Raw genomic sequence first — 24,023 nt, 5'->3', positions numbered from 1 at the left:
CCCCACACACCACCACCACTATATTCCCCACGGACACTCCTGTAACAAATCAATTACAAGATTAGAATTTAAACTCATGTCAGCCAAGGTGTAAATGAAAACTCTTAACTTTTACGCATGCCCTGAGAGGTTTAACAAGAAAACTTCATGTTGGGTCCCAAGCAGGTTTACATATTAATTTTTAAATTCACCCCACAGGTCTAAAATGCTCCCTGCCCACTGAGTGGTGCCTGAATGGAGGAAGATGTGAAGCCACCCTCAATGGGAATGGAGAGTGCAAGTAAGTCACAATTTAAACACAAAGACAAATGTGATGCACCAGATGTTCCAAAGTTATTCTTTAACTTTTTAAAATGTTGTGTGGTCTAGTTGTTTTAGAGAGTGCCTTTTTTGAAGGAGGGGGGGGGGGTTAAGAAAAGGGGACCACATATTCCCTCCTTTTTTCATTCCAGCCATTGACGGGCTCCCGTGCCCCAGCAACCAGAGAGGCCCTTCTCTGAACTTTCTGCTTCTGCCGCTTCCTTCAGGAGCTGCATTACTCCACACACCCGTTCACCCCCCTCCACCCCTTAAAATAAGAAAAACTTTTGAGCGGCGGAGGAATAAAAAAAAGTGAACGTTAGATCCAGAATGTGCAGAATGTAGGGAGGTGGATAGACAAAAGCTGTCCTCCCCCCACTCCCACCTCTCCGCTCCAAACAGCAGCCCGTTAATGAATGCAAGGCCCCCTCGGTGGTGAAGTGAGAGGACGCGTCCAGCCCTAAATCTTGTTGTTCTGCTCTTTCATGGGCGACAGCTGGGGCTCGCCCGCCGCCCGTCACCCATTGTCCTGCAGTCAGAATAATGCTGTGTGACTAATCTGAGTGGGGCTTCCCATCATGCCACAGCCACCCCAGACACCTCAACACACACTGCTATCACCCCCCCACCCCCTTCTCTTTCTTTCCGAAAGGCCCGTCTCCATCATTTTGAACAACCCCACCACCACCACCACCTTAATGCTTGTGATCTCCATTTGAAAGCCAGATGGCTGTGAAATGTAATTGGATTGGATGTCGAGAGAGTGGGATTAATTGGAATAAAGTGCAGAAATTTGAAGGCAAACAAGTGGGAAGAGACACATGGAGGCAGGTTGGGAGCTGTTTGCTTGCGGTGGATTGATGCTAATGTTTTATAGATGAGAGACATCTAATATGCCAACATATTCTTTTTAGCTGACCTTAGTGACGGCCATAAAGAGGATGTCAATTTTTGCTTGCTTTCAACACAGAAACAGGTGCATCCTGAAAACTACAACCCGAATTCCGAAGAAGTCGGGAAGTTGTGTAAAATGTAAATAAAGACAGAAAGCAATGTTTTAGAGACCTCGTGAACACATATTTTATTCATAATGGAACCAAGTAAACATCAAATGTTGAAACTAAGATATTGTACCCCTTTTTGGTGGGGGGAGGTAATTTTAAATTTAATGGCAGAAACTCATCCCCAAAAAGTTGGGCCAGAGGCAACAAAATGCTATAAAAGTAAGTGACACAAATAAGAAACAGCTGGAAGAGCATTTGGCAGTGAATTAGGTTAATTACCAACAGCTTAGTAAAAGGGTATAAGAAACTGGGTAAACAAGGCAAAAAAACAAAAAAAAATGTTCTGAAGAGACTGAATCTCTAAGAAGTAAAGATGGTCAGAGGTTCACCAGTCTGAAAAAACGATTTCACAATGTTCCTCCACATAAAATATCAGCACTCAGTTCAAAAGCCTACCTTTCTGATGGTATGGGGGTGCATTACTGCTTAAAACAAAGAAAGCCTCCACATCTGGAAAGGCACCTTCAATGCAGAGAAGTCTACACAGGTTTTAGAACAACCGATGATCCCATCCAGCATAAAAATCCAGCAAACTAGACCCAGGACTGTTGAACAGCCTAAATTCTACATCGGACAAGAATGGGACAATACTCCCCTCCAAAAACTCCAGGAACTAGTCTCCTCAGATCCTGGACCTTTACAGACTGTTGTTAAAACACTGGATGCTTCACAGACATAAACATGCATCTGTCCCAACTTTAGAGATGTTCTGCTGCCTTGAATTTAAAAATGATACCCCTTTTTTTTTCAAAAATGGTACAGTTTGGTAGTTTTAACATTTGATATTTTTATTATGTTTCATTGCTACTAAAATATGGGTTTAGGAGATTTGCAAATTGTTGCATTCAGTTATTATTTACACTTTACACAACATCCCAACTTTTTCAGAAATGAGGTTGTATTTTTTTTGTGATTTCTAGTTGTGGTGTAATTTTTGTCCCCATTTGTAAAAGAAACTCAGAGGTGGCCTGCTTCACCCTCGGGGCATGTGGTCACGGCAGGCGCTTTTCTGGTCTGTGGGGACAAGTGTGTGTGTGTGTGTGGGGTGGGGGATTATTATAGAGCTTGAACTAGCCTGGGGCCACCGTTTCACAATATCTAATCTGCAAGCTGCACACACACACACGCAGACACAAACCTATGCACGTGTGGACACACTGGCACACAGGAACTCTTCCTACACCTCTACAAAGCTCTCATTGTAGTCTTCATCTCTGTTCAGTCTAATTAAAAACAAGACAGGATGAGGGGCATCACTTCACCCACCCGCACTCTCTCTTCCTCCTCCATGCTTTCCTCTCATTAATCATTCATCCCCGCCAAGCTGAGCAGCTATCATTCCTGGGGCTGCGCTGTGAGATTCAGGGGTCAGCGTTCACGCACGGGAGGAGTTTCCAGTAATGTCTTTTTTTTTTCATGTCACAATACATGAAAGTTTGTGCCACATCATTCCTGGAACGTTCACTTTGAGACTGTGTTGGTGACATAGCAGGAAATTTTGCAAGTGGTTAGTAATAAGTGAGTGGCTGTGAATAAACTGAAGTGAAAAGCTTAAAAAGTGATGTAAAACCCCCTAATCACCAACACCACCCACACACATTTTGAAGTTACCCGTGAGTTACGTTTTGCTTTTGTGGTTTCTGCTGCTTGTATGGAAGCATATAGTGACACAGATTTGAACTGTAAGAGAGATTTAAATTCTCCTCCTGCACAGTTCCCACGGGTCCCACGGTGATATCATATGTTGACACACGAAATAAGTTTAAGATTGATGTCAAAAGTAGCAATCATGTCTCTTCTGAAACGATTTACATGTTTTGAATTAAGACAAAGGGTGTTTTCTTTGTGTCCTTGTTGTAAAAGATAATCTTAGTTACTACAACTGTGTACTGAACAAATATATTTAGTTCTCTGACTTTGATTGGACGCAGCTTTTGTTTACAAGTGCTCTTGTTCCCTGTATCTACCTCGCACAAAGGGTTTTACATTTTCAAGATTTTTTGCCTTCCCACAATGACTTTGTACTATGATAACAAGAAAGCTGTGTGCATACAGACAGAGTACAAATAAATATGCAACTGAACAAGAACAAATCCATCATTTGTTGTTTTCACTGCTGTCAGAAGCTGCACAGATAAACCTTTTAGCGAGGTAATGTTTGCGTATGAAGTAAAACAAACTAAATTTAAGGCCTCGCATTCCTTGAAGGCTCAACGTTTAGCTAAATATCTGTAAAAAAGATATCTGTTATAGCCATTTTTGTGTTTGACGACTTTCATTTTACATTTGCAAATCAAGCAGAGAAAAACAAACTAAAAAAACCCCATTTCTTTCCAATCATCATCTGTACATACAAAACCACTGTTTCTATCACACAGAAACAGCTACAGTAAGCGTCTTTCATGGGGAAGCACTAAGTCTGAGAAGTAAGAGGTTATTTGAAGGTCTTGGGCTTCCTGTTTCTCATGGCGCTGTAGCTGACTGCTTATGTGGGTAGCCTTGAAAGCATGCAACCAAGGGCACAGCATTGTATGAGTCGAATTCAGTTTCCATTTGTGGGACAGTAATGGGGCACGGTGAGGTTGAAAGGTTGATGACCCAAACTGTGCCTTTGGGTGACTGATGCTGCTTTAAAGAAACAGACTCTGTTTTTGGTCAGAGGTAGCATTTCGACTGGACTCCAAGACTCCCGACAGAAATAGATTTGAAAGTGAGAAATAACTTCCAGTCTGTGGTGCTTAGAGTGATCACACCCTCGTGACCTGGCACACAGCTGTCTTGTACTGCGTATTGATGCTAAAATGTCTCACTCAAAACAGCAAGTCCAGCACCACTGGAGAGATGAGACACTCTCCCCTCAAGGAATGCTACTCTTCGTTTTTCCTACTATAGGATTACCAGGCAGGTCTCTGTGAAGGCTCAGCTCCATGTCGGCTTAAGTGAATCTGGAGCATGCAAGTGCATGACAGGGTTAAGTGTGCCTGTTGATGTTGGGTCTGTTATTGAGTTTAAAGCTTTGAGCCTGCCACTCCCCTGGTCAGGCCCATTCCCCAGATGCCAAGACCCCTGAGATACAGCCTGAAACCAGGTTCAATCCAGCCTTTTTTTATTTTGCATGGAAGCAAAATCATTTTGTAAAAACCTCTCATAATGCTACTGTAATGAAAGTATTTAGGATGGAGATATATTTCTCATATTCACTGCTGGACTGGCTTCTGAGAAAACTGATCTGGAGAATCTCAAAGTAGGACAATCAAAGCTGTGCTGTCAGAGCTGGCAGATAAGAGGCTATTTTTCTCTAGTGGGTGCTGAAAGTTCACATTCACCAACACAGGCTGTCAAACGTAGAAATGACACCTCGTTCATAAGTACAGCACATGGGAAAAAGTCTTGACCCACTTGTCCATTATCGCCAACCACCATGAAAGGTGGCCAGTCATGTATTTAAGCTTTTGTGTTTGTCTTTTAGTAAAGATTCTCATGCACACTAGACAAATTTTAATAAATCTCTCAAAGTAATTATTGGATGTACAGTATATCTACAGCTGATTAACATTTGGAGTCAATTTGATTTAATATGGTTGCCACAGCTAAATGAAAAACTGTCAGTTTTACAGATACTGTGCTCAAATTTGGTGTGGTCATAGCAGAGAGTCATCCTCAACACATACTCTGAACATAAACAGATCACCTGAGATAGTGTTGACTAAAATGGCTATAACAACACCATTTTTCAAAATAGGACAGCCTGAGTTTAAACCTCTGGCATAAGAAGGTGGGCAATATGCATTCCTTCAAAGAATACTAGGCATGTTGTTTATGCTTCATTCAATGAATACATAAATGCTTGTAGAATTTGAAAGTTGTTCACAAGCAATAGTTTGCTTGATTTTTAGAAAGTGTTTCTTTGGACTTTGGCTACTTTTTTTGGTCATTTGTAATCCAGGCTTTGTACCTAATTATTTTGCCTAGTTTTTTTGTTTATTGAGCCCCCTAATATTGACATATAATATATATTTTTTTAAAATGCACGTAAATTTAAAGAATGAATCAGTGTGGTGTCAAATGAACAAAGCACACAATGTTACATTCCTAAACAATGTAAGGAAAAGCTGGGAACATATGTCATGAATGGGTCCAGACTTAAGACGTTGACATGTAATGTGCCTACCTGATTGATGAATATGAATTTCTGATAACCATAAGAGGTGGATCAGTGGGCAGGTGTTTTTACTAATTGGCTGACGAGGTTGGACCTCTTCCTGCTGTTGGTGAAAAAGTACAGCCACTTTGATAAGTCTGCCACCAGGAAAACAATGTGTTTAACACACACTGGTGAAGTTATGATCTGGATGGGTTTTTTTATGTGGATGAAGGCCAAGCAGACGCTCAGTTTTGTTGCTCTGACAGTGATTTATTCCCCAGCCTTTGTTTACCATAGAATGTTAGACAGAATAAAAATGAATTGCCAAAAGAATCATTCAATTTATTTTTTTGCAAAATGATGTCAGATTTTCTTGAGTTTAACTACATTGTTCATTTCTTGCTAAAAGATGTGATCCACAGGGGTCAGATATAGGTTAATGATTAGATATATCTAAAGGAAGAACCAGGCAACATGAATCAAGAAGAGAGGTCGGAACAAATATAACAGAAAGAAAGGTGAGGGAGTGTGAAATATGGATGGTAGACCATGAAAGGAAACAAACGAGAGTAAAACTCTTACATGCGTGCCCAGTAACTGTATGTCATCTTCGGTGTAACTTTTTCCACAGCAGTGGCATTTCCACTGCTCAGTTGTGGCTGGTTTTGTGTTGGAGGATAAAGTCACCCCCAGGGTGACAGATGGCAGATCAGGCCCAGCGGGGAAAGAGCAGAGAGGGGAGAGAAGGCAAAGAGGCCGTCCCACACTCACAAAAGTGTTTCGGGTCAGAGGTCAGGGAAGCATCTGCTCCGGCCTGAGGGGACATTGCATCGCCGGGAGAGACCTGTTGCCGTAGTGTGTGCTCTTGCTGGTCTTTTCAGCATGTGGGAGGATCTTTATCTCAGAGTGGGCTGACTTCAGGACAAAGAGGATCTGTTACACCTATTTACTGTGGGGTGACACACACACATACACACACAAACTCAAGTGCAAACATTAGTTACACCGGCTTGCTTCATCGTACCGAATCATATTTTTATGCCAAACATTTACTTGCCTTTTGTTTAATGTGGAAAGTAAAATAGCAGGCAGATAAACTTCAAAGCACCCCTAAATACCTTTACAGTTGTCTGTCAATTGCAACTGTTTGGGTTCCCTGTTGGGGCACACAAGATTGTTAACCCCCCCACCCAGCTGGTCTTTCCTAACTGAGTCAACAATTGAGATTTTAGCAACCCTGTGCGACATGAGGGGGATGCTGTAAAAAGCAAACTGCTGGAAGCTATAAAAAAAATTCTCACTGAGCGAAAAACGAGCAAACAACAGCCAGTGAAAATATAAATGTAAGTTGAAGCAGAGATACTGGGAAAACAAGAGAGAAAGAGGATGTTGTGTAAAGTCAAAATGGAAACAGGTAGGGAAAAGAGGAATTGGGAGTAAATTCTGTAGTTCAGGGCGAGTTGAGGAGACAGAAGTTGCAACAGCTGACTTCACATGGGTTCTTTATGTCCCTGGAGGAAAGTTTGGCTTTTGAGTACCCCCATCTGAGAAGAGGACAGAGAAGAGAGAGGGGAGGGGGAAGGGGAGAAGAGGAGGAGAAACGAGAACGAGGGGGGGAGGAGTCCTGTCCAACAGCTGCCTTCATTAACATGCGCACCTGCTCCCTGTGGAGATAGTCGGAGGCCAACAGATGCCCTTTCTTGCACATAAACACTCATGATCATGTGCACAACTGCACACTGTCACACAAGCTCCAATTCAAACAAAAACACCTTTTTTTGCTGACTTTAAATGCCCATTTTACATGACAGATGGGACATTGCTGTTACATACAAGCTGCATGTTAAATATCTGAGTATTTGCTGAAATCAAAATAACTGAATTTCTTGTAAGACGCTTCATTCTGAGGTGAAAACGCATTTCCGATACGAGATAAATTGCATTCTCTGTGAAAATGCAGTGTGAATGCTGAGTGTTGAATGACACAAGTGAAATTAGCTGAAAAGGTGAAACCAAGTTGTTAAAGCTAAAAGAAGCTAAACACTAGCTAAAAGTTAAAAGAAGGAACATGCTAGCTACAAAAAGTAAAGGTTTTGATATAGGAATAATATAGCATAAAGTATCTGGTTAGATTGCAAAAAAATGTACAAAAAAACAAAACAAAACAAGAAAACAACAGTATAAATGGTGAATCATCATTCACACTGTAAGTGATATTCCTTATTCATGTTTATATTGTGACTTGAGCTACATTGATGTAATAACCAGTTAGACAGAGCCATGTGACTGTAGCTGTAATTGTCCTTGTCTAGATAGGAGAGCTGGCGCTTAGAGCCTGAATGCAAAACTTCATCTAGGGGACGTCCATAGGCGGCACAGTCCCCTTGATCTCCTCAGTCATTCAGGATGAATGTGGACAGCGTGGGGGCGAAAGGTAGATGGGAACAGGCTGTTACGGCTCGACTATTTAGTGGTGTCTGTTGTCCTAGCAGAATGTGTTTTCAAGGTTCTGACAGTACCTAATCCCAGGAGACACACTAGAACAACATGCTGTCCCTGGGACTCTGCTGGATGAGAAAGTTTCAGTTCCCTTTCCACGACACCCACCACTTTCCTCTTCATAATATTTCCATTTTGTTTAGATATTTTTTCTCATAATTTAGACAAAAAAGGTCCCTGTTTTCAAATTTTCATATTTACATTTAAATCTCATTGTCTTCTCACAGGTGTCCCAGTGACTATGTAGGTGACCGGTGCCAGTATCCCAACCCATGCAGCCCTTCACCTTGCCGCAACGGCGGCGAATGCCAAGCTATTTCCAATGTCAACACCTTTGATTTCCGCTGCGTATGCCGCCTGGGTTTTACCGACAGACTGTGCCTGACCCCCACGAACCATGCCTGCATGAACTCCCCCTGTCGCAACGGAGGAACATGTGAACTCGTTAGTCTTTCTGTTTTCCGCTGTCGCTGCCCACCAGGATGGTCAGGTATGCAGCAAACGGTCTGAAACCTCTTGACACGAGAATACCTTTTCCTCTCTCTGATTTCACCATTAACAACCTTTTCCTTTTTGTCTATTTTTCAGGCAAGACCTGCCAGAGTCCCAACCCCTGTGCTTCTAATCCATGTGCGAATGGCGGCCAGTGCTCAGCCTTAGATTCCACCTACAAGTGCACCTGCCCACCTACATTCCAGGGTCAAACCTGCAAGCAGGACGTAAACGAGTGTGCCCAGACTCCCTCTCTGTGTCTTAATGGTGGAATTTGTGTGAACGAGGTTGGCTCGTACCACTGTCGCTGTCCTCAAGAGTTCACTGGTCAGCACTGTGAGACCACTTACCTGCCATGCAGCCCTTCACCATGCCTGAATGGAGGAACTTGTGTTCAGAAGGGAGAAACCACCTTTGACTGTATTTGCCTTCTAGGTAAAAATGCAAGCAGGTCTATATATATATAAATTAGATGAGTATGGGTTGTTAATCCGTTTACAACACATGGTTTTGCTTTTGTGTAATAAGAAAATATTTATTTTCCTGAAAAATCTAGTTGATCTGGAAAGCAGAGTGTTGTGGTATATTGCGATTGGGAGGAGTGAGTCTCTGGTTATCCAACTGCACTTTCTGCCAGCCTGCACTGACAGGATATAGTCAAACAGACGTTTCCTTCTGATAATCAGCACCAATCCCACAAAGCTGCAGAAACACACATGTACACACAACGTATAGATAGGCACACCTTATTCACAGGGTCACACACTCACAAAAAAAGTATTTTGTTTTTCACTTGTTTTTTTGGTTTTTTTGACACCCTTACTCTGTATGAAAAGATGCAACAATTGTTGTTGCAGTCAAAAAAAAAGCTGTGGAGAAATGTTTCTCTTCAAATCTCATCACACTTCTCTATTTCCCTTTTTTTAAAGTGTTTAATCAGAAAGATTTTTCTTAATTTCTATTAGATCTTTCCACTGCTCATGTTTTGTCAGATTATCTAATTACGATAAACTTGAAACATGTTATTCAGACATGCAGGTGAATGAGGGACATCAATGGTTTGTGTGTTAAAGTTTAATCCATGCTGCGTGCCTCTGAGCTGGAATGTGTTTAGATAGCGAAGCTGCACGAGCACCTGCAGAGCCGTGGGTTGGTTGTTCATCAAACTATCATGACTGTAAAACACCCACTCCAGTGCTTTGATGTCTAAAAAGGACACAAGCTGCACTCTCATCTATGGGGTATTAAAACTGTTTGCCACGAGAATCTAGAGAGCTTATCTTTTTATGTTCACAGAGGTAAAGGGCGGAAGGAAAAGTCTGATTATTAACCCGTATCTAAGACTGGCTAAGTCTTTGTCTTTACCGCTCTTAGTGCACACCTTTTCAATTTGTTTGGTCTTGTTTTCTTTCTGTTCATTAGGCTTTACTGGGCAGCACTGTGAGCATAACATTGATGACTGTCCAGGTCACAACTGCCAGAATGGTGGTGTCTGTGTAGATGGGGTGAACACCTACAACTGCCAGTGCCCACCTCATTACACAGGTTATCTTTCACTTCATTTTTTTCCCCTTTCCTGTACACAACTCAGTCAAAACAACATACAATGAGCAAACATCCCCAGCAACAGAGTGCTTAGGCTATTCTTTGCTACCTTTTTCAGGTCAGTACTGTACAGAAAATGTGGACGAGTGTGAGCTGATGCCTAACGCATGTCAGAATGGAGGAACGTGCCATGACACACACGGTGGCTACCACTGTGTTTGTGTCAACGGCTGGATGGGCGACGACTGCAGCGAGAACATTGATGACTGTGCCAGCGCAGCTTGCTATCAAGGCGCCACCTGCCACGACCGCGTGGCCTCGTTCTTCTGCGAGTGTCCTCATGGACGCACGGGTAATGGCTATTTTCAACGTCTCAGGACACACTGTGAGGACAGATCTTGACAACATGAATGAATGTAGCATGTTTGCACCCTCAGGTCTGCTGTGCCACCTTGATGACGCCTGCATCAGCAACCCATGTCAAAAGGGTTCTAACTGTGACACCAACCCTGTAAACGGCAAGGCGATATGCACTTGTCCACCAGGTTACACTGGACCAGCCTGCAGCTCAGATATTGATGAGTGTGCCCTTGGTAAGTAAAAAAGTCTGCTTGTGATAACGTATATGCCTGTGTTGGTGTGTATGTTTGTTTGTTTGTTAAAATATTCCATTACCAGTGGACAGATAACAAAACTCCAAAAAAGTAATCACTGGATGTTAAAATAAAAATTAAACCTTTATAATTGCTACACAATAGTGAGCACTGGTATATGACAACATGTGCCTTATATGTTTTAGGTGCTAATCCTTGTGAGCATGGTGGTCGCTGTCTCAACACCAAAGGCTCCTTCCAATGCAAGTGTCTTCAAGGATATGATGGACCTCGTTGTGAGATGGATGTTAATGAATGCATGTCTAATCCCTGCCATAATGATGCCACCTGTCTCGACCAGATTGGAGGGTTTCATTGCATCTGTATGCCAGGTAAGACAAGGGTTTATACTGCAAAAAATAAAAAATAAAGAGAAGACTTTAAATATTTGATTGCAAATATCGAATATTGTCATAATTTTTTTCTTTTATCAAACAGTTCAAGACATATTCAAATATATTAAATTGTACATATTTACAGGCTTCTATTTTCAGATGTCTTGGAGAATAATGTGACCCTGACTAATAATGTTTTGTTTATTTTTTCTTTTTTTTCTTTTTTAAGACTGCATCCAAAAAACATCATCAGCCCTGATTTGTCAAAATCTGTTCATTAGTTATAGCTGCTTTTTTCTTTAAGGTTTTTGACACATATTTTACAAATGATTTAGTTCAGATTATTTCCGCCATTGCTGTGAACACATGTACATACAGCAGTGGATTTTGTCCTCTAACAGCTGGTTATGCAATTAAAGGGGTGTGGAGGAAGATCTGTTATCAGGGATTAGGAGGTGGGACACAATGCAGAAAAGATGATGAGGAAATCTGTGGGTTTCCTTTACAGACTTCTTATTGGGTTAATTTAGATGTTGCCTGTATCTGGACATAACTGCCATACAAACATACAATATCAACAGAAAATCCAAGTAGAAAACAAATCTGCATGTCTTACCAGCACACACACACACACACACACACACACACACAAATGTGTGTCATGGTGATGTGATTAGGTTCAGCATCAAAACAAGTCAGTTCAGATACAGTAGTCCCACCTATGTTGTTGACCTTTCACCTTTCACCATGCTGTTTACATTGTAAATCGTAGGGATGTGAGAAGCCCAAATAGGACAGCTTGTCCTTTTTAAATTGTAGGTCAGATGGCAGGAATGATAATTTGACTACTTTGTTTATCATTTCAGGATATGAGGGCGTGTTTTGCCACATCAACACAGATGAGTGTGTCAGCCAGCCTTGTCTCAACAACGGCAAGTGCATCGACAAGATCAACTCCTTCCACTGCGAGTGTCCCAAGGGTAAGAAGAAATGCAGAAATTGATATAAAATAACTGACTAAAAACAGGTAAATTTGAGAATAATTTAAACAAAATTAAACCCTTTTGTTGTCAGTCAACTGGAGCAGGGAAAACGTTATACAAAAGGTGGATCATTAACCAATCTGTCAGTGTGTTTAGCACACATGGTTCACACACTGAATGTTAATTATTTACTTCTTCTAATTGTGTCTCTAAACCTTTTATGGGTGAAGTGGAGCAGGCTGCAAAAGCATTAGCATATTTGGCGGGCACAAAAGTTTGTGTTTGAGCTTACAGCGCCAAAATCGGGGGCAGGGATTGGTTTGTAGCTGGTAAGCTGGAGGCCATTGTGTTGTGTTTTAAAAGAAAGATTTCACTGCATAGTAAAAGGAGGGAAGGGGAGGGGGGCTGGATGTGGTGTTGTGGAAAAGTTTGTAAGGACTTTCAGTGTCCTGCGGACCCACTTCAGATGCAAATTAGTTTGTTTGCTTTCAATTTTTATATTATGTGCACTGTAGATATGGACTGAATATCTAGAACAAAACTGTTTGGAAGAAAGTGTGACATTTTTTGTTCTTAAATATGAGGAATGATTTGCTTCTCTGTTTCATAAAATGTATTTGTATTGTAGGATTTTCTGGAAGCCTGTGCCAGGTAGACATCGACGAGTGCGCCAGCACCCCGTGCAAGAATGGTGCGAAGTGTACTGATGGACCCAATAAATACACTTGTGAATGTGCTGAAGGTACAGGTTACACATATTTATATACATGTAGCATTTTCTTCGGGTTTTTTGAATCAACTGGTGCATTGATTGAACTTTTTTCTTTATCAGGTTACACAGGGCAGCACTGTGAAATTGACATCAATGAGTGCTACTCTGATCCCTGCCACTACGGCACTTGTAAAGATGGCCTGGCCTCATTCACCTGCTACTGCCGCCCTGGCTACACTGGCCGCTTGTGTGAGACCAACATCAATGAGTGTCTCAGTCAGCCCTGTAAGAATGGCGGCACTTGCCAAGACAGGGAGAACTCGTACTTCTGTTCCTGTCCTAAAGGCACCACAGGTGACGCTTCACTTATCCTTGAAGACTAACATTCTTTCTGTGAAAATGTCTGGATCTTTCTTATCTTTTTAATCTACTTCTATTATAATATAGGCTTGAACTGTGAAGTGAACCTGGACGACTGTAAGAGCAAGCCCTGTGAATTCGGGAAGTGCATCGACAAAATCAATGGTTATGAGTGTGCATGTGAGCCAGGCTACACAGGTGAGTGCTGGATGGAGTATACAGGTGCAGGGGTGTGGTCCCCCTGTGCTTTGGGAGGAGCGGGTTTGACAGGTGGCTGGCGGGTCTGCTTTTGTGGAACAGTGGTGTCATATTGCTTGCATTGAAGAGACAGGTTGGAAAAAAAGGGAGGACAGCCCCCAAAACCTGATAGTCACACACAAACACACAAACAAAGCTCTCACTTTATTTGTCTTCTGAAAAGACTGTGATGTCGAGCCTGGAATGACTCTGTAAGATGATCTTTAAAACTGGCATTGAAACACATTCTGGATGTTTAGAAGTGTAAAACTCCATGTTGCACCCCTCAGTTATCTCAGATTTAAACATTTTCATGTCATTACTTTTTAGGCTGCTTGTCTACCTGTAATTTAAAAGAATGTACAACTTTAGCAGTGAGTTAACCACTTTCATCTTCATTTCTTTTAATGACCCAACAGAGCCGGTTCTGGCTGGTAGTTGCATTGTGATTATTCCACAAAAGAGTCAGGGAGGAGGTAACAAGTGTGTGTGATAGTGTGTGTGAGCAGGCTGCTGTGCATCCCTCCTCCTCTTTCTCCCCTCCATCTTTTTGTATTTGCGGGGTGAGTGTGGAGGGAACAGCAGGACTGAGACACAGAGGGGACAGAGGACCATTGTGACTGAATATCAGGCAGTTGGGCCCTCCCCTTCTTGATTGATGAAGAGCAGCAGAGGAGGAAAAAAGTCTAGGAGATCAGAGGGGGGTTTAATTGTCACTCGACCGTGTGTGAAATGAGCCCGGCCTTCTGTCCCCGTAAACAGTCTTGGGCGAGGTTAGCTTTCCGTTGAGGGGGGTGGTGTGAGTATGAATAGGGAGAGTAGCCGCAGCACACCCCCTCCTCCCTCTCTCCTGGCCCTCTCTCAGATGCAGCTGAAACCTTTCTTTTGCCTATTCATCAAGGGCTCCATTCAATCAGTGGGTAGAAGTAAAAAGGGCCTTCAGGGGCCACCAGGCTAGGCACACACTGGAGTTAAAATAGCTTCTGCTCAGTGAATGCTGTGGGAGAAGCACCTCAGCTAGCAGATTATAACTTTCAGAAATAACAGACCAGACAGCAGCTCTTTGCCTTCTGTATTGTTCCAATTTATCACTTCACACTTTTAAAAGTTGTGTTTGCTGCCCTATCCTAAAATCCAATTTTATTGTCTTGCAGGCAAAATGTGTAACATCAACATCGATGATTGTGTCATCAACCCCTGTCACAATGGGGGCACGTGTGTTGATGGCATCAACAGTTTCACGTGTCTCTGCCCAGAAGGCTACAATGATGCCACCTGTTTGTCACAGGTGGATGAGTGTGTCAGCAACCCCTGTATCCATGGCCGATGTCAAGACCTCATAAATGGGTGAGTAAACATCTATTTTTAAGACATAGGAGAAGGAAAAAAACGCAACAAAGAAAAAGCATCACTAACCTGTCATTTGGTTTATTTTGAAGCTACAAATGTACCTGTGATTCTGGCTGGACTGGCCAAAAATGTGACATTAATAACAACGAATGTGAGTCCAACCCTTGCATGAATGGGGGAACCTGCAAGGACATGACCAGCGGATACCACTGCACATGCAGAGTCGGCTTCACTGGTCAGTTCCAATATTTTCTTTTCTTTGACATAAAGAGATTGGTATGCTGGTTAATATCTAACCCAAGCATATTTTCTAATCCCTTTGCTGTAGGACCTAACTGCCAAACTAACATCAATGAGTGTGCATCCAATCCCTGCCTCAACCAGGGAACCTGCATTGATGATGTGGCTGGATACAAATGCAACTGTTTGCTGCCATACACTGGTATGACACAGAGTGGCTTATCTTTTACTCAAAGAGTCAGACTATTTCCTGATTTTTTTAATGTCTTTTTTTGCTGTCTCAGCTGTGTTCAGGTCTGAAAATGTAAAGATAGTCCTGAGTTTCCACACAAAGTTGTTATCCTATCTTACCCAGTGTTGTTTGAGAAAACATCAGCCCACTGCAAACAGCAGGATTGTCTTGTTTTTTTGCATCTCTGTGTGGAAAGATCCGCTTGTCTGCTTTGCATGGATAACATAGTATGTGTGTTGTGGAATAACATGCCAAAGCAGTTAATATAAGCTGCAGAAGCAGACTCTGCTCCAAGCTCTAGCCCTGGTTCCATCCTGTTTCCTGTCTGAGATCACACAATAGCAGGAAACAGGAAGGGCCTTCCTGTTTGGCTATGTCATCGTGGAAATGGATAAGGAAGTGGAATGGAAAATGGAATTTAGTGGCTTTTAAAAATTAAATTCTTAACAAAACAAGTGAAATATTTACAAAATACAATCATATTTGTTTTTGTGACTTGGTGTTAGATGTTGGGAGTTTGAAGCAGCTGCCACACTGACACTGATGTTTGATGTGTTACCAGGTGAAAACTGTGAGACCCTGTTGGCCCCCTGCAGCCCTCGGCCGTGTAAAAATGGTGGAATGTGTAAAGAAGCTGAAGACTACCAGAGTTTCTCCTGCATCTGCCCTGAAGGATGGCAAGGTAGCATTTAATCCTGTTTGTGTGTTTATGCCTGTCTGTTGATTTTTAAATTCGCAGAGTTTTAAAAAATGTTTCTCCAATTATTGTTTTCTTAAACAAAAGGTCAGACATGTGAAATTGACATCAACGAATGTGTGAAACATCCATGCCGCAATGGTGCTTTGTGCCTTAACACTATGGGTGGCTACCAGTGCAAGTGCAAGGCAGGTTACACTGGCCAGAAGTGTGAGACAGACATTGATGACTGCAAGCCAAGTAAGCCTCTGACCTGAAGCATTGCAAGTTTCTATTCATGGTTGAAACACTGCAAGTAAATTGTAATCTTCCATTCTATTTTCTGCGTTTCAGATCCATGCAGTAATGGAGGACTGTGTCACGATGGCATCAACAGTTTCACATGTACCTGTCTGCCAGGATTTCGTGGCAGCCGGTGTGAGCAGGACATAAATGAATGCGAAAGTAACCCATGCAAGAATGGAGCTAACTGCACCGACTGTGTCAACAGCTACACCTGTACCTGCCCACCAGGCTTTAGTGGTATCAACTGTGAGATCAACACCAATGACTGCACTGACAGGTAGTTCATCTTGCCATTGTTTAACTTGCTTATTGAATGATCTGCACAAATGTGAGGAATTTAACCTTTTAACTTGATTTTTTGTAACTGTACAGTTCTTGCTTCAATGGCGGCACATGTGTGGATGGAATTAACACCTTCACCTGCCTGTGTCTAACTGGATTCACTGGCAGCTATTGTCAGTATGATATAAATGAATGTGACTCCAAGCCGTGCCTCAATGGAGGCACCTGTTTTGATGGTTATGGGACATACAAGTGCACCTGTCCTCATGGCTACACTGGAGTCAATTGTCAGGTAGGGACTTGTAATGTAATTATTAACCGTTTGATATTTTCAAATTCCACCTATAACTAGTTAATCATGTTTGTTAAACTTCCTTTACAGAATCTGGTGCGCTGGTGTGACTCTTCCCCTTGTAAAAATGGAGGTTCATGCTGGCAGCAGGGAGCCTCTTACACCTGCCAGTGCCAGACTGGGTGGACTGGGCTCTACTGTGACATCCCAAGCGTGTCTTGTGAAGTTGCAGCCAAACAGCAAGGTATTTTAGCTTCTATGTTTGATTTGATTGTCAAAGTCTGGCATATGACTGGCACATTCTTAAAGCCTTTCTTTTGGATTTGATTGCAGGTGTGGAAGTGTCTCAGTTGTGCAGGAATTCAGGCCAGTGTCTGGATGCAGGAAACACACATTACTGTCGCTGCCAAGCTGGCTACACTGGGAGTTACTGCCAGGACCAGGTGGATGAGTGCTCACCCAATCCTTGCCAGAATGGAGCGACCTGCACTGATTATCTAGGAGGTTACAGTTGTGAGGTAAAGCACATATGGTTGAGTCAAGACTGAATTAACTAAATCACATCATTATTAAGTTTGTAAATATTGATAACAGACTAACTGAACTGTCATTTAATTTGTTTTTTTTTTCCTTTATCAGTGTGTTCCTGGTTACCATGGTGTGAACTGCTCAAAAGAGATCAATGAATGTCAATCTCAACCCTGCCAGAATGGTGGGACCTGCATTGACCTGATTAACACATACAAATGCTCCTGTCCAAGAGGAACACAAGGTATGGATCTACATGTTAGAAATAATGGATAAACAGATGCGCAGGTGGCCAAAACAGATGAGATATACATGGTCTAACCGGATGTGTCTGCACCCCTATAGGTGTCCACTGTGAGATTAATTTGGATGACTGCAACCCACTCATTGACCAATTTACAAAAGAACCCAAGTGTTTCAACAATGGCAAGTGTGTGGACCGCATCGGAGGTTACCAGTGTATGTGCCCGCCAGGTTATGTAGGTGAACGCTGCGAGGGTGATGTCAACGAGTGCCTATCAGACCCTTGTGACCCCAGAGGGTCGTACAACTGCATTCAGCTCACGAATAGTTACCGCTGTGAATGTCGAACTGGATATACAGGTACTGTTGTGTGTCTTGCAACACATACACTAGATAAAAAACAAGAGTGTAGATGTCAACTAATGCCATATGCTTCTGCTTTGCAGGTCAGCGTTGTGACAAGGTGTTTGATGGCTGCAAGGGAAGACCCTGCAGAAATGGAGGGACTTGTGCTGTTGCCAGTAACACGCCTCATGGCTTCATCTGCAAATGTCCACCTGTGAGCGCAGCTAATATGTCTACTTATACATTCCTAAATTGTTTGTTTAATGTCTTTCATAAGAGTAATCATATTACATTTTTGTTTTCTTTAGGGCTTCACTGGCTCCTCTTGCGAGTATGATTCTCGCTCATGTGGCAATCTGAACTGCCGGAATGGTGGTACATGTGTATCAGGGCACCTGGGCCCACGCTGTCTGTGCCCCTCAACCTTCACAGGTCCTGAGTGTCTAACTCCCACTGACAGCCTCTGCATCTCTAATCCCTGTTACAATGGAGGCACTTGCCAGATCACCCCTGATGCTCCCTTTTTCCAGTGCAGCTGCCCCAGTAACTTTAATGGCCTGCTTTGCCACATACTGGACTACTCCTTTGTCGGGGGGTTTGGCCGAGACATTACCCCACCTCCGGAAGTGGAGGTTAGCTGTGAGATTCCTCAGTGTGACGAGTGGGCGGGGAACCACATCTGCGACTCTCTGTGCAACAACCATGCCTGTGGATGGGATGGAGGAGACTGCTCGCTTAATTTTGATGATCCGTGGCAAAATTGTTCTGCTGCTCTGCAGTGCTGGCGTTACTTCAACAATGGGAAGTGTGATGGCCAATGTAACAGCCCAGGGTGTCTCTATGATGGTTTTGATTGCCAAGGGCAGGAAGGACAGTGCAAGTAAGTCAGAAAATTTGTGTTAGAGGATTATATGAATTAACTGTTCTTTTTTGTAAATACTAACACAGTCATCTCTTATTCTTTTGTTCTAGTCCTCTGTATGATCAGTATTGTAAAGACCACTATGCTGATGGTCATTGTGACCAGGGTTGCAACAATGCAGAATGTGAATGGGATGGCCTTGACTGTGCCAACAACATGCCAGAGAAGCTTGCAGATGGACATTTAGTCCTGGTTGTCCATATTACTCCAGAGCACCTTAAAAACCGGTCCTCATCCTTCCTCAGAGAGCTGAGTAGCGTCCTCCACACTAACGTGGTGTTCCGCCGGGACACCAAAGGGGAGCCCATGATCTTTCCTTACTATGGCAATGAACAAGACCTGGTCAAACACAATGTGCTGAAGCGCTCTGCAGATGGCTGGCCTGAGTGGACCGCAATGCCAGCCAGTGTTTTGGGTCAAGTGAAGGAGAGCATGTCCTCCATGGTCAGTCCACGGAAACGCAGAGAGCTGGATCCTTTACAAGTCAAAGGGTAGGTAGATGTCACATCAGTAATGCTTTAAATAAAAGAACATCCTAAATTAGGATTACAAAAATGTGAATATTGCTCATTTTTCTACCTCTTTCTGCTCTTAGGTCTATTGTGTACCTGGAGATTGACAATCGTCAGTGTTACCAGCAGTCCACTGAATGTTTCCAGAGTGCTACAGATGTGGCTGCATTTCTTGGAGCACTGGCCACCAGTGGGAATCTCAATGTCCCCTATATTGAAGCTGTTACAAGTATGTTTTCATTTCCAGTGCAGTGTTTAGTTATTTTTCAGACATAAACACAAAGTGACCACTGCATTGAAATCTGAAGTTATACATGGTATTTTTTTTTTTTACTATTTTTTTAGGTGTGAGACCTACCCCCAGGACTACAGAGCTCTACCCAATGTATGTAGTCTTCCTGGGACTGGCTGCTCTGGGTTTCCTCTGCCTGGGTGTTCTAGTGTCTCGTAAGCGGCGGCGAGAGCATGGCCAGCTCTGGTTTCCAGAGGGATTCAAAGCATCAGAGCCCAGCAAAAAGAAACGCAGAGAGCCACTGGGAGAGGATTCTGTGGGACTCAAGTAAGTTGGATTCTAAAGTAAAATTTTAGGGCTGCTTTGCTTTAAAACTTCAGAGTTTTTACTATAAACACTGCATTTATTGGTTACATTAGGCTTAATCTGCCTTTTCTCTTAATTTTTCAACAGGCCTATGAAAAACTCAGACATCAATTTTATGGATGACAATCAAAATGAATGGGGTGATGATGATCCGGACTGTAGGCGCTTCAGGGTAAGATAAAAAAGTAGTTTTTTCCTATTTCAATAAATCAGAAATGAAACGACTTCAATCATGGATGTCACTGATACTGACATTTTAATGACTGGCTGTTGTTGTTTTTTAGTTTGAGGAGCAGGCCATGTTGGATTTGAGTGATCATGCTGACCAGAGGAAATGGACCCAGCAGCATCTGGATGCAGCTGACCTTAGGATAGCATCCATCGCTCCTACGCCTCCTCAGGGAGAAATAGAGAATGACTGCATGGATGTTAATGTCAGAGGACCAGGTGTGTTCACACACATTACATTACTGAATGCCAGAGTTTCTTCATCCAACCTTTTTGAGCAGGAACTCACTGTACATCATCTGCTTTACTTTTCAGATGGTTTTACCCCACTGATGATCGCCTCCTGCAGTGGTGGAGGACTGGAGACCGGTAACAGCGAGGAGGAAGAAGATCCATCAGCAGAAATAATCTCAGACTTCATTTACCAGGGCGCCAACCTCCATAACCAGACTGATCGCACAGGTGAGACCGCACTCCACCTGGCCGCCCGGTATGCTCGCTCAGATGCTGCCAAACGCCTCCTGGAGTCCAGCGCCGACGCCAATGTTCAGGACAACATGGGTCGCACACCGCTTCACGCTGCCGTGGCTGCAGATGCACAGGGAGTGTTTCAGGTACCTGCTCGTTCAGTCATCTCACTTTCATTTTTGACCAGCGGGGATAGCAGCTCAATGTAATTTTTATTATTTGTCTTTTCGCAGATTTTAATCAGAAATCGTGCCACCGATCTTGATGCCCGCATGCATGATGGAACAACACCACTGATCCTAGCTGCCCGATTGGCGGTTGACGGCATGGCAGAGGAGCTCATCAACTGCCATGCAGATGCTAACGCCACTGATGATACTGGTAGCTATTTTTTTGTTTTTCATCCTGGCATTGCTATACATCCTTACTTGTGCCTTATAGTGATGGGAGTAATAACGATAAACTGTTTTAATCTGCAATTTCTTCAGGTAAATCTGCTCTTCACTGGGCTGCGGCTGTAAACAACGTGGACGCTGCTGTAGTGCTGTTGAAAAATGGGGCTAACAAAGACATGCAGGACAACAAGGTATGGGAAATGATGGCAGTTATTGAGCTATGTGAGGCTTATGTTGCATGTTATATGATGATAATGTAATTACCTGTGCATGTGTGTTTATTTGTCTATATGTTAGCAAAATATCTTGTGAATCAGGAGGTAGATTTTAATGAAACGCTCAGAATATATTCATTGGATGAACACTGACAAATGATCAACTCTTAGAGGTGACCCGATTCAAGATGACAGCCACAGCAAATTGACTTTATATTTGGTGTGGTAGTAGCTGATAGTCATCACCATCACATAACCCAAGGGCTAACAGATTACACAAGATAGCTTAAAATTTGGTGTGTAATATTTTGGATGATGTGCTTTCCTTCAAGGTATGATACTTTCCTTTGCTTAATTTTAATAATGTCTTTTTTTTTCATTTATTAGGAGGAGACACCACTGTTTCTTGCTGCTCGCGAAGGCAGTTATGAGACTGCAAAAGTTCTTCTGGAACACTTTGCCAACCGTGAGATCACAGACCATCTTGACCAGCTGCCGCGGGATATTGCCCAGGAACGCATGCACCATGACATTGTCAGGCTTCTGGATGAGTACAATGTGGTTAGGAGTCCGGGGCTCCACGGTGCCTCCTTAAACACCTCCACCCTCTCTCCGCCTCTCTGCTCTCCCGGTGACTATCTCAGCAACCTAAAGCCAACCCCCTCTGTCAAGAAGCCTCGAAAACCAAGCTCTGGTGGGAAAGGGGGGAAGGAGGGCGGGAAGGATATTAGAGTAAAGAAGAAAAAGTCACTGGATGGAAAGAATAATTTGCTAGACACATCGGGTGTTCTCTCCCCAGTTGATTCACTTGAGTCGCCTCATGGCTACCTTTCAGATGTAGCTTCTCCTCCAATGGCATCACCTTTCCAGCAGTCACCTCCTATGTCTTTAAATCACCTACAAGGCAATGGGGATTCTCATTCAGGGCAGATCAATATAGGTAAAGATATGGGTTGTATGTCTTTTGACCCTCCCCGTCTCTCCCACTTGCCTGTGTCCAGCCCCAGCTCTCAGGGCACTGCATCCATAGGTGCCAGCAGAGGGGGTCAGTGTGACTGGGTCACCAGGATGCATCATGGTGTAAGCCAGCAGGGAAGCTTTACCCAAGGACCACCCATAACACACAACATAATGGGTGCCCTGCACAGTGTCAGCACTGCCACCTTGTCACAGATAATGGGCTACCAGAACCTGCAGAACAGCCGCCTTGGCTCATCTGCACACATGATGCAGCAGGCTCACTCACGACAGCTCCAGCACCAGAACTCCAACTCCACCACGGCCGGCCAAGCCCTCAGCCAGAGCTTCCCAAACATCGAGCTGAACGGCTCTGACATGCAGCAGAATGGCGGGTCGGGACGCTCGGTGGCCATTCACAACGTCATGCCGCAGGAGACACAGATGCTCAACACCCAGTTTCTCACGCCTCCCTCCCAACATAGCTATTCAAACCCTATGGACAACACACCTAATCACCAGCTACAGGTGCCCGACCACCCGTTTCTAACCCCCTCCCCTGGTTCACCTGACCAGTGGTCCAGTTCGTCCCCACATTCCAACCTGTCCGATTGGTCAGAGGGCATTTCGAGCCCACCCACAAGTATCCACTCGCAGATGAATCTAATCCCAGACAAGTTTAAATGAAGACTTAGTTGGACTTCAAGCTCAGGATCTCAGCATAAACACATTTCTGTCAGAAAGGAAGTAGCAAACTTGTCACAAGACTGAAGATTCTCTTGTTTTATTATCAGTTTTTATACTAATAAGAACAGTTTTAGTTGTTTTGTATTTATTTATGTACTTTTTGACTTGAACAAAAAAGATTTTATATTTATGATTTGTATTTTTTTGTTGTTTTTATGTATGGCAATTTAGAAACTGCTGAAGAGGAGAGAATGACAAAAAGAAAGCCTCCTTGATGTGTACACTGGTTATTTATTTGTCTTGTGTTGATATATTCACTGAATTTATTTTATTGTTTTGGCACAACAGTTTAAAAATTGGGTTTTGTGTTGCTTTATCTTTGTACAGAAGTTTTTTTTCCTTTTTTTAGAGAATATCTTAAAATTTCAGTATTAATTAAATATATTTTAACCTCTTTTTGATTTTTTAAGTGACCTTTTTTGTTACTGAACTACATTTCACTAAGTCTTATCACTGAGTTTGTGCTAGACATTGATTTAATATATTAATATAAAATGTCACTTTTCCTAATGTTGCTTGTTACACTGTCCTCTCTGAACAAAACGACAAAACAAAGAAACAGTGCAACAGTTGAGGAACTTCGGGGATTTTGGACCTTCAGGCAAAGAACAATTGAATAATGAACAGGGCTGGTGCTGAGTGAGTGATTTGTGATCATTTATGATGAAAGGGTTGTCTCTTTGTTTCATATTGCTTTACAAATCTTTGATTATGGTTACCGTGTTTAACCGGTTAAATTGCAGACCTGTTGTAGACTGTTGGAAATGTTACATTTGCCACAGTGTTTAAAAAGTGCCAGTGTGATTTCTGTTTTTCTTACGAAAAGCTATGTATTTTTTGAGATTTCTTGTAAAAACAGATGTCTTCAAGGAGGAACGCATTGTTTGTAAAAGAAAAAAAAACGGGGACCTTTTTATGTTTAGTGACATCTCCTGCACTTTAGAAAGGAGTGTAGGTAAAGGTGTCTAAATGTCATGTTTTATAAACTAATCCAGAGGTAAAAATGCTTTTAAGATAAAAAGTAATACAAATTTTCATGCACAAATGTAGTTTGCAAAGAAATATTTCCTGATTAAAATGTTTTGTAAAGTTGTTATGATTGAATAAAAACCTACAGTTACGCCTCAGAATATCAGTCTCCTTTTTTACTTTTAAATATATAT

At 42.7% G+C, this 24,023-nt stretch overlaps 1 protein-coding gene across 1 annotated transcript in view; it reads left to right on the top strand.

Annotated features, from left to right (window-relative positions):
- The window catches only part of notch1a (notch receptor 1a), a 25,180-nt gene extending 1,198 nt beyond the window's left edge, over positions 1-23,982 (top strand). The window contains exons 2-34 of the mRNA XM_017407816.2: positions 199-280; positions 8,235-8,497; positions 8,596-8,934; positions 9,922-10,044; positions 10,163-10,396; positions 10,482-10,637; positions 10,844-11,029; positions 11,899-12,012; positions 12,644-12,757; positions 12,848-13,081; positions 13,175-13,285; positions 14,479-14,671; positions 14,764-14,909; positions 15,003-15,116; positions 15,709-15,828; positions 15,931-16,083; positions 16,177-16,405; positions 16,501-16,702; positions 16,793-16,946; positions 17,036-17,220; positions 17,342-17,474; positions 17,576-17,833; positions 17,920-18,032; positions 18,127-18,698; positions 18,791-19,231; positions 19,336-19,481; positions 19,598-19,811; positions 19,938-20,022; positions 20,135-20,297; positions 20,394-20,692; positions 20,780-20,927; positions 21,035-21,132; positions 21,544-23,982. Coding sequence (XP_017263305.1) covers positions 199-280; positions 8,235-8,497; positions 8,596-8,934; positions 9,922-10,044; positions 10,163-10,396; positions 10,482-10,637; positions 10,844-11,029; positions 11,899-12,012; positions 12,644-12,757; positions 12,848-13,081; positions 13,175-13,285; positions 14,479-14,671; positions 14,764-14,909; positions 15,003-15,116; positions 15,709-15,828; positions 15,931-16,083; positions 16,177-16,405; positions 16,501-16,702; positions 16,793-16,946; positions 17,036-17,220; positions 17,342-17,474; positions 17,576-17,833; positions 17,920-18,032; positions 18,127-18,698; positions 18,791-19,231; positions 19,336-19,481; positions 19,598-19,811; positions 19,938-20,022; positions 20,135-20,297; positions 20,394-20,692; positions 20,780-20,927; positions 21,035-21,132; positions 21,544-22,800 — 7,379 coding nt within the window. The 3' untranslated portion in view covers positions 22,801-23,982. The remainder of the gene's footprint in view (positions 1-198; positions 281-8,234; positions 8,498-8,595; positions 8,935-9,921; positions 10,045-10,162; positions 10,397-10,481; positions 10,638-10,843; positions 11,030-11,898; positions 12,013-12,643; positions 12,758-12,847; positions 13,082-13,174; positions 13,286-14,478; positions 14,672-14,763; positions 14,910-15,002; positions 15,117-15,708; positions 15,829-15,930; positions 16,084-16,176; positions 16,406-16,500; positions 16,703-16,792; positions 16,947-17,035; positions 17,221-17,341; positions 17,475-17,575; positions 17,834-17,919; positions 18,033-18,126; positions 18,699-18,790; positions 19,232-19,335; positions 19,482-19,597; positions 19,812-19,937; positions 20,023-20,134; positions 20,298-20,393; positions 20,693-20,779; positions 20,928-21,034; positions 21,133-21,543) is intronic.
- Positions 23,983-24,023: the final 41 nt, after the last annotated feature.

The sequence above is a fragment of the Kryptolebias marmoratus genome, linkage group LG14 (assembly GCF_001649575.2).
Source record: "Kryptolebias marmoratus isolate JLee-2015 linkage group LG14, ASM164957v2, whole genome shotgun sequence".
NCBI classification, from domain to species: domain Eukaryota; kingdom Metazoa; phylum Chordata; class Actinopteri; order Cyprinodontiformes; family Rivulidae; genus Kryptolebias; species Kryptolebias marmoratus.
This window is presented reverse-complemented; position numbering and strand designations above follow the sequence as displayed.